Source organism: Rhipicephalus sanguineus, chromosome 10, assembly GCF_013339695.2.
Source record: "Rhipicephalus sanguineus isolate Rsan-2018 chromosome 10, BIME_Rsan_1.4, whole genome shotgun sequence".
NCBI lineage: Eukaryota > Metazoa > Arthropoda > Arachnida > Ixodida > Ixodidae > Rhipicephalus > Rhipicephalus sanguineus.
The window spans coordinates 149511328-149529377 of NC_051185.1; the positions used below are offsets into that span (position 1 = coordinate 149511328).

At 47.0% G+C, this 18050-nt stretch overlaps 1 protein-coding gene across 1 annotated transcript in view; it reads right to left on the bottom strand.

Annotated features, from left to right (window-relative positions):
• Window positions 1-17743, bottom strand: part of LOC119372573 (heat shock 70 kDa protein 14) — a 57151-nt gene extending 39408 nt beyond the window's left edge. The window contains exons 1-5 of the mRNA XM_049420221.1: window positions 17655-17743; window positions 16052-16132; window positions 14647-14775; window positions 10907-11018; window positions 2362-2449 (exon numbers count right to left, since the gene is read on the bottom strand). Of these exons, the coding sequence (XP_049276178.1) occupies window positions 2362-2449; window positions 10907-11018; window positions 14647-14775; window positions 16052-16132; window positions 17655-17714 (470 nt within the window). The 5' untranslated portion in view covers window positions 17715-17743. The remainder of the gene's footprint in view (window positions 1-2361; window positions 2450-10906; window positions 11019-14646; window positions 14776-16051; window positions 16133-17654) is intronic.
• Between the last annotated feature and the right edge of the window lie 307 nt (window positions 17744-18050).

Here is an 18050-nt window from a genome sequence, read left to right on the forward strand (position 1 = left end):
TCAGCAACCTGGTTGTCAATAACTAAGCTAAACGACACGCTCCCGACGCCGAGACTCGATAGGGACGTTGCATAGAGGTTGCATGGCTTCCTGTGTCAATCGTGTGAGAAATGGTCGATGTGTGACCGAGACAGAAGCATGGCTGTCAAAAGAAGCGCGAAACTTCTGCAGTAGAGTGATCAGCTGGCTTCGTTCTGAAGAAGACGTTTCGGCATTGATGGAGCGATGGAAAGCGTCAAAGAGTGGCTGATTAACGGCAGGGTCAGAAGTGAGTGCGCTGAGGTTTGTAGAAAGAGAAGCAGGCAGAGCGTGAAAAATGTGAACGGCGTCGATCGGCTGTACGCGACCGAGGCACTCTTCTCCTCTACAATATCAACACTTGCCATATCTTGACAGTCAGCTCGATAAGCCAGAATAAATTAAAAAGGGAACATGAGAAAAATGAAAAATGAGGGAGATAGAGAAAATAACCTGGTTAAAAAAAAAAAGACAGCTCATTGCAGAGTTCGTAAAACATTCTAACAGTGCAAGATCAGACAAGACAAAGAAAAAAGGCATGAATGTGGTGCCTGGGTGGCAGATAATTAGGAGGGCAGATGAGAATAAGAAGCTTGCGGTGATAAGGCAAAAACTGCATTAGAATTTCTTTATCAACTTTGGAATAAAAAACTAGCTCTATATCCACCCCCTTATCTGACACCCCTAACTAGCAGGCCCACCCTACACCAGCACACAAACGCCTTAACCCCATACAGTGAGACCTCATTGATTCGAACTCAGTTATTTCGATATCCCGCTTAATTTGAAGGATTGCTGCAGTCCCGTATTTTTCAATGTAAATTTGAGAGGATAACTTGAAGTGGAGGTCAGCACCAGCCCGGTTAATTTGAAAACTTTGGGTACCACGTGCCAATTCCCAATCCCAATTTCGCTGCGAATCCGCGGAAACGATGGCCCTTAGGAGCCACAAGGCAATGCAACGTAGCAATACTATTGAGTGACAGCTGAAGCACTCCAGCCTCGCTGCTGCCAGCACAACAAAAAAAAAAAAAGAAAAGAAAGAAGAGAAGAAAAAGCGGTCTCGTGGTCAGCTGAAATGTGTGCCTGTGGAAAGGAAGACGTGCTTCACTGCAACACAGTAGCGACAGGCGGGCAGCATGTCGCATCTCGCAACGTCAGTGTGTCATGATTTACCCATTCTTTCTGGGATAATAAAGAAAATAATAAGAACAGTCTGATGGAATTCGCGATGTATGCAAACCTCCGGATGGCGGATGCTCCGGCAATTTGCGCACTTGCACTGCTGGCAGAGATCTTGCCTGCAATGCCCACTTCGAAAACTCAGTTCGAAAACTTCAATGACTGTGTTTTCCAGCCAGAACCCATCGCAAATTCTGTCACACTGGCCATTATTAAATTCTTTATTTTTACCAGAAAGAATGGGCAAATGGTCGCATCATGATGCACCGACGCTACGAGGAGCAGGTGAAACGCTGCCCGCGTGTCACCACTGTGTTGTAGTGAAGCACGTCTTCTTTTCCGCGGGCACGCATTTTAGCTGACCATGAGACCGTTTCTTTGTGTTTTTTGTTTTTGCACTGGCAGCAGCGAGGCCTGTCGTTTCCCTGGGCTTGCGGCGAAATTGGGACCGGATATTCCTGGAAAACATAACCCTTGGAGCCGCAAACTAGCAGGCACAGCAAATGACCACCTCTGATTACTTTCAGTAGTTCAATGTTCCTTGCATCCCGCTTTTTGTATGTTTCGTTAATTCGAAAACCCACTTAATTAGAAGATTTTTCACAGTACCAGTGACTTTGAATTATCGAGGTTTTACTGTATTTTGCTTGCAGTGACCTATTTAAGTTTGCATATTTTCCGAGAAGCGTTAGTGAATGAAGCCGTCTTACCAATACATGTGATCAGACTGTAAAATAACGTTCTCCAGCTTTTATTGCAGTTGTGCTGTTATTGCTACTTCTTTTGTATTTTGTATTTGTATTAACCACCCTGCTTGGACCATGAGTCCGCAGTATCGAATAAATAAATAAATAATAAATAAATAATTAACATGGCCGCAGCAAGCACAGGACCGGGTTAAGTGAAGAAACATGGGGGAAGGCATCAGTGCGACTACTCCTACTGCCCTGCAGCCAGGCTGGTGACCATGACGATCCTTTTCTCGTGTCCTTTTTCGTTTGACAACACTAACAAATAATGGACCCAGAAGAAGGACAGGGCATGCCTTCCCCATTTCAGTGTGGTTCCTTTATTTTCATGTCAGCACAGGGAAGCATTATAAACGAAGCACTGACAGCCAGGACCCAGTGACGAAGAATGCCAACAGGACACAATACTCACGCAACAAGTTGCCTCTGCTGCTCGTCAAACTCTGGAGGCACTGTCACCACAGCAGGGTACTCGTCACTTCCTTGGCTTTCGGCAACCTCTGATAATGAATAAGCAATATCAGTGGTCAGATGCTGATCAAGAGGGGGGCTTCACCATAGGGAGCACCAACACGAAATTAATGACTTCATAACATTCTTTTTTATGAGTGACGTCATCCACTCGTTTTAATGCAACACGTTGCACATTCAGAACGATGTCAATGACACAAAGTGTGGCACGTTGAGAACACCTTTGATATACCATATTTACTCGAATCTAAGCCGATGTTTTTTTTCGAAAAAACGATGTGCGAAAGTGGGAGGGGGGTGGGGTCGGCTTAGATTCGAGTACAATGATTAAGCTTTTTTTTTTTTCCTGGCCTTGCGATTTTTGGGGGTCGGCTTAGAATCGGGCCCGGCCTAGATTCGAGTAAATACGGTATGATTAATGCACAACCTTAAAGGGGTATGGACACAGAAATTTTCAGGCTTTTTTTTTTTTGCACCAAATGAAAGGTAAAGCCCTCAAGAGCCTAGAAAGTGCACTGGTAAACGTGAGTGCACCATGAAAAATTAAATACAGTATTTCTTTAAAAGCTGGTTGTGCTTCCTACTGTACCCTGACGTCACACATGCTTGTACAAGTTTCCATGGCCGCTTTGCTCCATGACTCTGTTGGTGATGCACAAGGCACCATTTCAAATACAGTGAAACCTCTATGATACGATCACAGCTCATACCAATTTCGGGGTGATACGAATTTTTCGTTGGTCCCGGCCAAGACCCATTGGCCTCAATGTAATGGAGTACGGTTGTTGCAAACCTATTTTCACCCAGTGGCGTTTGATACGAACGTACGCTACCACCCAGGTGCGAGCACAGGAACGCAAGCGTGGGCATGCGCGCCACACTGCCAAATCGTCAGAATCACGGTGTAAGAAAAACACTTTTCTAACGGTCAGAATAAACCTTCAGAGACACGTCACGGCCTTCGAGTGTCGCGGGTCACAATCAAGGAGGTTTAAAAAAAACTTCTGGAGTGGAGGTCCCCTATACGCGCCCACGCGAGCGGGTGAAGCCTGGGAAACCGGTTGGCAGCCACTTTGCTCCGGGCAAGAGGCAGCGCAGCTTGAGCGCGGACAGCGTAATTGTGAGCTTCCACGGGGGCGTTTCAGCGTGAGAACTGGATAGTTAGTGTCACTTATTTGGCAGAATTTTTTTGTTGTCCTGCAGGATTGAAGAAGGCAGTTTTTTCCACCATAATACATGGGCTGAAGCGTGCCTGATAACACGTAGAATTCGCTTCCAGCATTCCCGAAATGAAGCACATGGAGGAGTTAATAAGTGGTACATAAAATTTTATTCACCCCCGGCTTTTACACAATTTCAAAAGAAAAAAGAAGAATATACAATGTGGTTTATACGTGAATCGATAAAGCAACAAATCCAAAATAACTTCAAAATGCATCATAATGCACACAATCACGAAACTAACCGTATGAAACATGCGTCCTTAAAAACTAAACACAGCAAAAGAAAAGATACAAAAGCAAACTAGTTGACCAGTTTGCTGCTGCTCTGGTTTAAGCATAATGCAGACAATCACGAAACTAACCATATGAAACACGCACCCTTAAAAAGTAAACACCGCAAAAAGAAGAGATACCAAAGCAGATTAATTGACTAGCTTGCTGCAGCTCTTGTTTACACTCGTCTATAATTTTTTTCAAAATAACAGTCCTTAATTGTCAGCCGTGTTCTTACTCCGCTCTGGGAGTTTTAAATGCGAGGCATTTCTTAGCGAACCTTTGGCACATTCAGCGTTTTTATCTACGAATCTATCTGCCTAGCCACCTACGCCGAGGTGCTCTCATGATCGCCTTAACTCCTTAACTCTCCTTAACTTGGTGCAGACCAAAATCGGCATGGGAGGGTAAGAGAACTGGACGGTTATGGCTGTCGTATCATGACATGAATAACGGGAAAATTCTGTCGCGTAGGTCGTCAAACCCTTTCCTCCAGACACGTGTGGCACATAGCCGTTTACCACTGGCCGTGGTGTACGGGTATGCGCCACATATGATTGACAGTTTATATCTACCCAGGAACCACGAGAACAGACATTGGTACTTTAAATGCGAGAGCGTTAAGAAAAACAGACATCGGCAGCGTTGACCCGACGAATGGAAAGAATAAATATTAAGATCACAGCAGGAATCTAACCCAAGCATTCTGCGTGGCAATCAAGTATTCTACCACAAAGGTACGTCGGGTATATAGACTGGTTCGGAAAAACAGCCTATGCAGGCGTAATATCTGTGCAACGTCAAGTGTGGTTGTGGTGCTGGCTATCTAATTTTGCAAGAAAGCAATGCACAGTACGTATGTACTCCTACGATACAGGCGTCATATCAGATTAACGTCTGCGGTTCCAGTGTTGGCTCCGCTTTTATAGTAGTGTAATAAACATTACATTTATATTGCTATGTTTCAGTACGCTATATTGAAGCATTGCTCGACCCAGAGGAACACATTAACGAAAGTTACGTATGATATCCACATGGTTGCACCATAATGTGCACTTAGTTTCGATAATACTGACGTGTGTGTTCTAACGTGAGGGCTGACGTTACGTTGCACCTCAAAGTTACCGTTTAAACGCCAGTGTTGACGTGCCTGGTAAGCCCACGGTGTGCACACAGCTACTACACTTACAAAAACACGTTGATCCACCTCGTAACGCTTGGCTCAAAGCCATAAAATACAGCACAGAAGTACTCGCTGACTGCTTCGCATGAAACAGATTCCCACAACGCGTGGGATCTGCCGAATTTTCTTCCGGTTGATTTCTTTTGAAATGTGGTGAAGCCTGATTTTACAGCGAAAGCTTTTATCAAATCACAACAGCTGTGCGATGGTTGTCCGCTGCCGCCGCCGGCGTCCGTAACTACTATCGTTCGAAATAAGACAAATGAAATAAATAAAAATAAACAGGCTCATATGGGATTTAAACCCGGGTCCTCTCCATGGCAGTCGAGTATTCTACCACAGAGCCACACTAGTGACTGGAACTCCTTTGCAAAACCATCCTTACAGGCGTCATGTCGGGCAAGGAATTGCGTTAAATGTGTAATGTAGCGTGTCAGAAGAGTAAAATAACGACCAGGCGTCACATAATGCTAATTGCGCAACGAGTGACCGGATCGTTAATTGCTTCAAATCCATTACAAAAGGCTCAGCCATAATTCTTCATCCAGGAACCACAGGCAGCGTCAACAAAGTTCACATAATGCCTTACAGATGTGTAGCGGCACCTCGCTTATCCGCAGAAAGACGAATAATGGCATAGTGATTGCTTCCGTACTTCACAAAAATTATGATTTGCGACGTAGTGGGTACCTTGAAAGTGTACTTGTATTAGTTTCCCCAAGAGAGTTTAGAACGGGCTCTAGAAAGGCCGCTCTTCCAGCTTTCGCTGTGACTGTGCTGCGCGCAGGCCCGGCGTTTTTTATATACAGCTTGGTAATCTTCAACAAATTGTAAATGTGGTTATCGAGTAGATCGCAGTCCAACAAGTGAGACATCCACAACACTCGCTTGTCACCAAAGGAGCGGCGAAATTCGCCATCTGTGGAACTTCCGCGCGGGCTCAAGCGACGACCGACACGTTTTCTGCCCGGAGCAATATGGCGGTCGTCGGCTTCAGCGGCGGCTCGCCGCCTCCACTCCAGAAGTTTTTTTTCAACCTCCTTGGTCACAACGCACTTGGTTCATTAATTCAATGCACGCGTATGGGCCGTATATTTACGAGTGCTGGTATGATTGCCGACATCTAAAAACTTAACTGACAATCATTCAGGATTCTTCCTGACGTCGCCGCAGCCCTGACAAACAATAAATGAAAATGTACGCTAGCTTTCTTTTGTTGCATGCTAATTTTCCATGCTTTCTGGTGATATGAATTTCGGATGATCCGAATATTTTTGGTGGTCCCATGAGATTCGTATGACCGAGGTTTCACTGTATTTTTGGTGATGAACAAGCGGCCATTTTGAATGTTTTGGTACCTGACATCATCTCAACTAGCAATTACTGGTTTGTGAAGTCATCAGAATTGACACTGTAGCCTGACGTCATGATAGTGTCGATGTCAGTAGGTGCACCATGCGAAAATCAACTTGAATATCCAAATAAAATATCAGCGTTTACTGAGCTCCACACTTGCATACAGCTCTCTGTATTCAGTAGGTTTGTATGGCAGAGAAAACTCACCTTCGAAAATTGGTGTCAGCATCGCTTTAAGTACCCAAACGCATGCCCACTAAGTTCGTGCGTTTTACACATGTAGAACATGTGGCAGCATTTCTCTTCAAGATAACTGCGAAAGTGCCCCTTCAATTGTTTCACTTCAATGGTGAGGTTTAAAATGCGCAACCCTTTAAAGCATGAGAGCAATTCAGACTTTTGAAATTTAAGGCAAACGGTTATTCCAAGTTGAAAACAAAATCTGCTTAACCTACATGTCCAGTCGCGCAATGTTTCACATCGCGTGACTACAGTGAAACCTCATTAATACGTACCTTCCGGGAACGCGGCATAACTACGCACTAAACGGTAGTACGCATTAACCACCAAGTACAAATTTGCCTCTCCTGGCGTACACCGTCGCCGCCAGCAGAGAAATAGAGTGCCACAGCAAATACTGTCTAAAGTACCCATTGCAAAGCCTTTTCTTTCTTTTTGCCAAAGTGGAGAAAATAGCCTAGCACTCTCGCACGACCGCCCGATAGCGCGCGGTGGCCACGCCAAAGAGCATTTCGAAACTATTAAAGGGTCCGGGATACGCAGTGACCAACATAGCGACAAAACGGACAGTGTCTGCATTCCGCAATACAGTAAAACCCCGTTAATTCGGACTTCACGGGACCAGAGAGAATGTCCGAATTAACCGAGGGTTCGAATTATCGCGAGTACGATCAAAACACTAGAAAAATGTTTCCGCCACCACCAGACTTTAATTTCTTAAAGAAGTCGCTGATCGCGGTTTGCTTCGCGGAGGCAACGTGCAAGGAAATCAAAATTTTGCTAAGTTCCTGAAGGTCCGCGCACACTGTGCCGCAAAGCGGCGGTCTAGCTGACGCAGCCAGGTCATCCAAGCCTTTCTGTTAAAGCGGTAGTCGACAGGCAGCTGCTTAATGTTCTTCAAACATCTTGGCTTCGCGGCCTTTCCTATCACCAGCAGCGGCAACTACTCTGTGCCGGTCATGCTTGTAGCCAGAAGAATCGTCACCCGCTCTTTTCTCCGTTTCCCGCCGACGCACGGGTCCCCCTTAAACATGATCGTCTTGTCAGGCGCTGTCTCGTCAGTGTTGAAAATGTTGCACGGCTCGTACGTAGAAAGGAGTGCGGAAAGTCCGGAACGCTAGGCCTGCACAACGCTTCACCGCGCACGTTGCAGAACACCAGGGGTGCTATCGCGGAACGATGCCTTATGCCATATTCTATGCTATTCTTATCATCCACCACTCATGGCTGGCTGATCGCGTTGATACAGTGGCTAGTACGATCCGATATTCTAGGGACCGTAACTGTAGCGTTGATAACGCGGACGGACCGTCGCCATGTTGCCTGTTGCTGATGACAGTAGCGATGCACTGCCTTTCATTGTGTATGTGCCTCCGAGATGCAAAGCTTGTTTTGAATCTCGGAGGCCATAATCCGATCTCGTTACCTCGTTTTAAATCTCGGAGGCCATGATCCGATCTCGAAATTGTTCAGATGCGCCGTTGATTTCGGCTGCGAATCCGAATTATATCCGAACCGCGGCCGTGGCGGTATCCGCTGCTGCTTCCCCGTCTCGACCCGACCTCGGTCGGGAGTTCGAATTAACCGAAGCGCGGTCGAATCTGTCCGAATTAATGAGAGTTCTCAGCCATAGAACAATGCACATTTTGGACGGGACCAGACGCCGCGTCCGAATTAAACGAAATTCCGAATTAACGGGGGTCAAATTAACGAGATTTTACTGTATACCGTATAAACGCGTGTAAGGGCCGCACTTTTTTTTCAAGAAATGAGGGCCAATTTTCAGGGTGCAGCCCATACACGCGAAATTTTTTTTAAAAGTAAAAACGCACCAGTTAGCAAACGAAGAGCGTTTATTGCAGTATATGACATTTCTTACGACATACGTGCTCAATCGTCGTCACTTGGCGAGTCCTCAGACTTGAAGTCCGAGATGAGATGGTGTGCTGCGAAGCGCCGTCACCCCACAAGCAGTCATCTTCCGTGCCATCCAAGCTGTTAGATATCCCGGCGACTTTAATACTTCGGGACACAATGTCCGTCGACACCGAGCTCCACGCAGATAGGATGCACCCGAGTTTCACACGCAGCATGTCCGTTGTGAGTGCAAGACCACCGTTCCGCACTTCAGTCACATAGCGGAGCAAGTCTTCTTCCAAGTCTGGAAACTTGCACTGCTCTCCTCGGAAAGTGCGCTTAGTGCTGTTGGTGTTTCGCAAGGCTTCTTTTTGAGCACACCAACGTCGAACACACTTCTCGTCAACGTCGAATTTTCTGCCAGCGGCACGTTTCCCATGCTCGAGAGCATACTCGATCACCTTCAACTTATAGCCAGCAGTGTAGCTATTCAGGTACTTGCCCATCTTGCCAAAACGTGAACGCCGTGTAGAAAACAAGCTAGCACGAAGGTCACCGAACAGTGCAGAAAACTACAGCAAATGGCTGGCTGGCTGAACTGCACAAACCGAACAACGCGAACGCCATGCCAAAGTTGGTGATGCTAATGCCGATATGGATAGCGCCGATAGCGCGTTTGTATAGAGATGTGAGAAGCTAAAGATAAAATCCTGCTTTAACCTTTAGTTGGCGAGTCTATGAATACTAATAAAAAAGTTAAAATTTTTAGCCCACTTCACGAACATCTTAACACGAATAAAATCCAAAATATATACACAGTAGACTCTCAGTAAACGGAACCTGAAGGGACCATGAAAATGTATTCCGTTTAACAGGAGTTCCATTTACTGAGAGATGAACAGGGGTGCAGAATCCAAGTATGAAACCAATCGTGTTAGATGCAGTTGTTCTGTTTAAGCAGCAGTTCCGTTAAGAGATTTCCGTTTACTGAGAGTCTACTGTATACATACTCTGGTGACGATGATGATGATTGCATTTCCTTGCGCCATCTATCGACTACGCCTAGAAGCTTACGCGCGCGCACATTTTGAATACGTATTGGTTGAGGAAAGTGTGGGTGCAGCCCTTACGCGGATTTTTTTTTAGAATATGCACTTCAAAAAAACGGGGTGTGGCCCTTACACGTGTTTATACGGTATGTGTATGCGTCTGTGCCGCGATCTGCTACTAAACGAAAACTGACATGCGATACGGCCGCGTGGAGCCGATCGTCTCCTGGGTAGTTGCGTGCAGTGCGTCGCCTGCTCGGCTCACGTACGCCGTCACTACCGGGCCGCTTGCTGTACCGCACGCGCGCATCAGTTGTGGGATTGTTCTTCGTGCCCACTTCGTTCCAGACCGTGCACAGATGCGGCGAGTAGCTTGTTCGGTTAACGCAGCGATGTCGAACTTCCTCCGCGACGCTGTAGCGGTCCTGGCAGCGAACGGAGGCGCGCTGGGTGGTCGCCTAATGAAAGCGTGCAATATAGTTACAACAGCGCTACGCTTGCTGTACCGTACGCGTGCGTTTAGCGTGATAGCGTCAATGCAGCAAGGTTTCGCGGCGTCCGCGACCCGCAATGCTCAACTCCGCAACAGCGATCTGCTTTCGTTTCTACGAAGCGGTGTGCGCTTGAACACAGCCCCGCACGAGGTGGCAGCGATCGGCGGCCCAGCGAGCACGTTGAGGTTGTCGCCAAGTAAAAGCGCGCAGTAGGCTTAAAGTAGCGCTGCGCTGCACGCGTGCCCGGGCAGATAGCTGAAGATACTTATTGTGATAAGGTTGTCGGCGATAAGTCATGCTGGCGCATTCGTCAGTGGCCGCCGCCTCGCCTTCGTTCTTTCCCGATGCTTACATGCAAAGGCGTCGCCGCAATCGCGCAGAAGTCGGAATCGGTGATCGACCGATCTCCGCACTTCTAGAAAAGACGGAAAACCTTTGGCGGCACATTGTGGCGTCGAAAATTTCAGCGGTGCAGTAAAATTTTATGGCACAAAAAGTTATCTCGGGCGCAGGGTACGCACTAACCGGTAGGCATAGGGCAAACCACTACGGCTTAAGCGGTCAGCGAATACGTTGGGCTCTACGGGGCTCGGTCGGGGATTCGTCGCAACTACGTTTTAACCGTTAGTACGTTTAAAGCGGGTACGTATTAACAAGGTTTGACTGTATATGTTACGAGAATACCATTTCGAAGGAATCGCTCTTCCCATAATTTTTAATCTCCAAGGACGGTGTCTCCCCCCCGCCCTTAAGCCTTACATAAGTCTCTCTTCCCTTTTGTTCATCCCTCTGCAAAGTTGTATGCACTCACCAAACATCTTGTGGAAGAGGTAGACGAGAACATCGCTGCACGAGTGTCGAGTGCTGCGACCATTGTCTGTGGAGGACACCTCGTAGTGGACCCGGTCTCCCTCTGCCACTATCTGTGAAGGCCACCAGGACTTCACAAATTAAAACTCCAAACAGAGAAGCATATCGACTGCAATACGAAACAAAGTCACCCCCACCAAAGCAACACAATGCAATCATAGGAAAATCAGCTGCTGCGCTACCTCTGCATGAAACAATGTTAATTATTGCTTAACCATTGCAAATAATAATTTCACAAGCCGCAGAAGTTGTTCGCAACGTGTCATCAAGACTTGAGATGCTGTCGTACCAATAAAATTAAGGTGTCGTTAACTTGCGATATGAAATGCAATTGGAGCATTTTTTCCTGTGTTATCATTTTAAATTTCACTGAATGATTGATTGATCAGTCAGTGAAAGTGACTGATTGAATCTTTCCTGCAACTAGTGGTTATAACGCACCTATTTCATTCCTAACCAATACATACGAAATGGTGCCTAAGCGCGAATGAGCAAAAATGACACAATTTAACGTCAACCTATGACCACAAGTTGTGGTTGTAACACTGTACACGCAGTAGAAATTCCAAGAAAAACGCCGGCAATCCCAAACAACAGCACTGCAACTAACATGAAGTAGAGACAACAAAATACAGTATGTCTGCTTCTTGCAGCCATACAACAACACAGGCCGCATGGCCCAGTTAAAGTTAAAGAGTAAGCAGCCCCGTTACAGTAGAGCAATCTCGATCTAGAGTGCAGACTAGTGGAGTTAAAGAGGTACTAAAAGGAAAATTTTCAGTTCTCGTTGTTTTGCATCACATGAAAGACCAAGTCCTCAAGAGCCTAGAAAATGTACTGGTAAGCGTGAGAGTGCACCCTGAAAAATTAATTACATGTTTTTAAAGGCTAGTTTTGATTCCTGCTGTACCCTGTACGACACAGTATGAGCTTCTCGTCACGTGCTCACGCAAGATACAGTAGAACCCCGCTGATACGTCTTTCACGGGACCGTAAAAAAAAACGTAGGAGCCGGGAAACGCAAGAGCCGAGAAACGCGAAAAATTGAGAAATAAGAGTAGTGGTGAACTGCACATAGTTTTATTTTAATTATTTCGCTTGAAAAAATCATGCAGCGTTGCCTGGCGCATCTTCTCACGCCCGACAAGCACAAGGCGTTTTTCAAGCACCTGTAGTGCCATGTGGCTCTCGCCATCGTCACTGGTGCGCACATATCTTCGCAATAAATCCAGTGCCGCTACGGCCGATGAGAACGTTGGCTCCGGTATCCGCTCCACCTCCTCCTCAACTTCCTCGTCACTGGCGCACGGATCGGCGCACTCAGCCACGATGTCGTCGACGGATAACATCGCGGAGGTGACAACGGCGTCGTCAACAGAAGCATAGTCACTGTACGCGATTCCACTGGCACCAACAGTCTCCATGGCAGTGTTCAGTTCGTCGCAGTCTGCGAACGCACCGTCTCCAACAGCTTCTGTTGTGTCATCTGCGCGCACACCGAAACACTTGTTGAAGCAGTGTTCAACTGTAGCAGCAGTGACGGCGCTCCACGACGATGCTAAATAATGCATGGCATCTAAGATGGTGACGCCTGCCGGCTGCTGCCCACGCTCCACGCTGGCCAGGGACCGCTTTACAATGCACTTGCGGTAGAAGTGCTTTACATTTTTTATTATTCCAGCGTCCAAGGGCTGAAGGTGGCTTGTGGTGTTGGCAGGAAGAAAAACTACCTTTACGTTCCGCAGCGACGCAGTGTCCTTGGGATGTGCGGAGCAGTTGTCGAGAAAAAGAACGACTTTTCTGTTCTGGCAGCCCATCTTAGAGTCCATGTATCTCAAGAACTCCTCAAAAAGTGAACACGTCATCCACGCCTTGGTATTATTGTTGTAGTGGCAGGGCAGGTGACGGACATTTTTAAGGCAGCGTGGGTTTCGAAACTTTCCTATCACCCACGGTTTCATCATTTCCGAACCATCGGAGTTGCAGCACAGCAGCACCGTTAGTCGTTCCTTACTGCATTTTCCACCGTGGCAAGCCTCGCCTTTTAGGCTCAGCGTCTTAGAGGGCTGTACCTTGAAAAAAAGGCCTGCTTCATCGGCATTGAATATGTCTCTCGGCTCGTAGTCCTTTATGATAGACACCACGGTCTCTTTCCAGGCCTCAACAGTCTCCGTGTCCACGCTTGCAGCCTCTCCGTTGACAGTGCGGTAGCGTAATCCATGTCTGTTTTTGAAACGGTCGATCCAACCGTTAGATGCACAAAAACCGTCGATACCGAGCTTGTCGGCGATCTCGAGTGCCTTCTCTCGCAGGATGGTACCGTCGAAGTTAACTCCTGCGGCCCTGGCTTGTTTGAACCATTCGAAAACGGCCTTGTCAAGCTGCACGTGCTCCGAACTCCGGGCTTGCTTGCACTTGACGTCGAAGGTTCGGGCATTTTCTTCAATTTCGATCCGTTTTGCAACGATGGAGTTCAAGGTGGAAGGCGTCAGTCCTAACTCCTTCGCTATGCACGCCTTCTTCCGCGTCGGGTTCTCTTTCACAGCGCGGAGAATGTTCAACTTCTCTTGCAGCGAAAGTGATTTCCGCTTTCTTGATGTCATCCTGTTTGAAGACTTTGGAGCGTTGGAAGTGTAAAGGCACTATGCTGCACGCTCGTATAACCTGCGCAACGACCGACACGAAACAAAGGCAATGCGAGAAGACCGCAGCAAGCACGGGTAGCACGGGCTAAAGTCCCTAGGGAAAAATCTAGGGACTTTAGCACGGGCACACATGGGCGATGGTGATGGCGATCGGGCTATACCCTTTGAATCGGGCTCAAAATACGGATCTCAAAGGTCATGCTTTTGCTGGCATGAACCGAAAATACGTCATAGGTGTTGCCCCCGGCACTTTGGGCGGCCAATCCCATTGTCAAGCCGCCAAGCCAAGCTACGTGAAAGACAACATGGCCGCTCGGGTCGGCGCGTCGTGGCACTTCGCAACGTATGATACGGGAACGGTCCCACAGTTGCGACGCAGCAGCGGGGTTCCCAATGCATTGGATCCTATGGGAGCTGTGCCGGGACCGGCCGAAAACGACGTAACAGCCAGGAAAACGTAACAGCCGGGAACGCAACAGCGGGGTTCTACTGTATTGTGACGTTTCTACGGCCGATTTGCTGCATGGCTCTATTGGTGACGCGCAAGTGGCCATTTTAAATGTTTTAGTGATGCTCAAGTGGCTATTTTGTGTGCCTTGGTACCTAACGTCATCACAAGTAGCCATACTGGTGCATGAAGTCATCAGCACTGACATTGTAGCCTGATGTCGTAACAGTGTCGATGTAGATAGGCGCACCATACAAAAATTGACTTCAATGTAAAAATAAAATACCTTAGCAGCATTTACCGAGCTTCACGCGAGCTCAGAGCTGTCTCTGTATGCAAGAGACTTGTATGGCAGAGTAAACTCAGCTTCGAAAATTGGTCTCAGTACCCCTTAAAAACATTCGCAATTTTACCATTCTCAATACAAGTTGATTTATTTGCTATACACGTTCTTCAATCCTTGGCTAACGTTGCACATTCACAACTGCACTACTTATGTGCCTTCCACGGCACTGAAGTTTGTAATGAAGCACAGTTACGCTAACGTGCTTGCTTTTCTAAAGACTTATCAAGTAGACGGGAACTGACCTTGCACGGACTGTCGCTGGCGATCTTCTGCACCTCCTCGGGTGAGGTGGCAGCTATCAGGCACTTCAGGTTGCAGATGGTGCCACTTGGGTTGCGAGCCATCTCGCTCTTGGCAGCCAGCCCCACCGACTGTAACAGATAAGACTATGCATGAATGGGTGAAGACGACAGGCCAAAACATATCCAGGCACACCAGCTGGCCTACTAGCACTCTGTCTGCAAGTTGGACCAAAAAGGGCAACACACCAGTCATGCCTACATGAGGTAGACCAGACAGCATGTCGATGAGATTGGAGGAGTGTAAGTCATCAGTGCGCAACAACTGCCAGTTGTACACTGTGCTGCACTGCCACAATGGTGACTGCACGGCCGTGTTCTATTGGGCTTGCCAGACATCACGAAATGTGGGATGTAATTTAGGCTTGACAAATTTTCAAAGAAACATATGAATGCATCAGTCACTGACCATTATTCAGACATGCTCAAGCAGCTTCAGGGTGCTGGCCCCGTAACTTATTGCAAAAGGATGAGTGACACATCACAGCAGGAATATCAATAACTGACACGCCATGTGCGTGAACATGCACTAATTTGACTGTCAAGTAGAGCAAGAAGAGAGGAACAGTTTTGATTTAGGTACGTTATACGCCATAGGTCTGTCCATTCATATGTGCCACTCATCGACACACCCATTTCCCATCGGCTAGGGCTTGGGTATGTAGCCAGTAAGACATTATGTGCTGCTGTTCAACGATACCACAAAATGCTGAAGTGTTCTATAATGCTGGAAGGAATCAAGCTAAAGTCATGTATATAATGTCACAACTTCAACTTCATTCTTCTAGTATACCCTAGAAGTGTCCTCGAAAGCTAGAAGCTGCAGAACAGCTCGACTTGTCCCAGAACGTGTTGTAGTACATGACAGTGCGATAACAGTAAGTATTCTAGTGTAATTAACAAGCTAAAGATAAATCTGACAGCTTCATGTACACAGGAATCCACTGTTAAAGGGAACATCGGAGCGAGTGGCGGCAGCTCGGCGCCACCGCCGGCTGCAACGAGATTCGCGCAGACGCAGTGAGCACCGTGCCCGGTGCTCTTTCTTCACGTCAACGGTTCGCTTCACGACGACTCGCAGAGCGGAAGCAGACGATGAAAGAGCACGACTCACAGCGCGCACTGCGCCTGCACGAAACTCGTTGCAGCCGCTGGCCGGCGGTGGCGCCGAGCTGCCGCCACATGCTCCGATGTTTCATTTAACAGTGGACCCCTGTGTACACGCATTTCATCTAACTCGCTGCTAGAGCAACCGTCCTTTCCAGAAGTGGATCAATGTTCGTGCAAAAGACAACTTCAGGTGCCACACTACGCCACAGAAGGAAAAAATGAAGTGACCTGGACCCACCTTCTCTCCATTTGAGAATGCAATGACTGCAGGGGTGACACGGTCACCAGAGTCATTGGTGACTGCTTCAGTGTTGCCATCCTGCAAAGGAAAGGAAGGACAGAATTCACAATACAAGTTACCACGCACACACTCGTGCAAGTTCATCTAGCAAGGCATTTCACATTGGTTCAGGTGGTTATAAATGAGCAGCATGTGCGTGAATCCTGAATCAAAACAATGTGAGGTTTTCATGCACATCACGAACACCAGTGTTTGCAAGCCCCTTATGTAGTGCACACACTTGCTTTATTGAAGCATAAAAGAATTTGCACGAGGCATACCTTATGAAAGCATTGGTTATTATGTGTGTGCCATGTCTTCATACATTTTCTAGAATGAGAATGTGACATTCCATAGGCGTAGTTAAATGTGCCTTACTTCACCATAGCTACACTTGGCTCGCCATATTTTTTTCCCCTTGAGACATGTTATGCATCGCTTTTGCAGCAGTGCTACACACTACAAGTGCCTTATTGTGCCCGCACTACAGCAGAGCTTGTGACTGGTGAAGTGTACAAACATAAAAATCACATCAGATTGCTTTGGATTAATGCAAACTAGCAGTATCACTAGAGCTTCGCTCAACATAAGCATCCAAGATGCACATTAAATCTGCGCAATTGCAATTATGGTGTCACCGTCCTTAATATATCTGATTTGTGGCAATGAACTAATATACTGCCCATTTCATCTGCGTCCACTTTTTAACCTGCAACACATAAGAAAGCCAGCAGCCGAGTTTAAAAAGCAATTTCGTAAGGCTGTCTGCTAATCGACTATATGGAGGTACACGAAATGGACATATAAGCCCATTAGGTGCGGAACAATGGGCCTGATTCGCGAGATAAACCGCATCTCCATGTGTCTATCAGTGCAATGCCCTAAATAAGTATGACTGCAGTGCGAGCCACCTACGCATTGATAGCCGGTGCGAAACAAATCAGTGACAGAACGAGAGGTTAGTCACAAAATAAGGGCCGGAGGGATAACTCCACCCTAATCATCGTGAAAAAGAAACTATAAGAACTCGGCCCCAAGAAGACGTTAATCGATTCGAACAGTTTCAATATACAACGCAAACGTGCTCGCGCGCTTTCGTAAAGTGCTATCACGAGCGGTGTGACACAGTGTGCATTACGCCTCTGTAATAGCCACTTTATACAGAGCGTCATGAAAACATAGCGACAGCGTAGTTGGATTTCAGCGCACAGTGAAAACAAGCGTGCACGGTTGCGTACTGTCCTCTCGCTGTGATAAGGCGATACGTGACGGCGCTGCCACGATCGTGAAACCCTTCGAGTCCGAAACCGCCGATAACGAGGATCTTGCGATGCGATAGCAGTCGCGTTATCACGGAAAGCCGGCAGTTGCCGCAACGAGTTGAAATGACAGCAGCGGGACGAAACACATGCCGCGGCGAATGGCAACGTGCACGAGACTGACATGGGATCGTTTAGACCCATGGGCACGGCTCGGGCTCGTGTTTCACGGTTTCGTTCGAAGCTCGGGTGCGTCAAACACGTCTCGCGGGGTAATTACGAGCACGAGCGGGCGTACTTACCTTGTGAATCGCCAGGCAAAGGTTCGTGTTGCCGAAATAGAGCCCGAACGAGGCCGCCATGCTTGCGATTCAAAGATACGCTCGCAGCGGCGCCGAGTGACATAATCAGATAATAAACGTGACCAAAAAAAAAATTTATTCTAAAAACAAAAAAGCTATATAAGAAAAAAAGTTGATTTGTTGTGTAAACATGATTAGTTTGTTTACAAGCAACAAGTTTTATAACATAAATTTGATGTTGCAGAACATCAAACATTAAATACAATATACTTGTTTTTCTCTAAAAACATTTGCGACCAATCCATGTTTAGATAAATTAAGTATACTCTAAATTACTTTAAGAAAATTGTGCGTTAGCGCTATTGCAGGGATAAGGTAAACTACAGCGTTAGAATT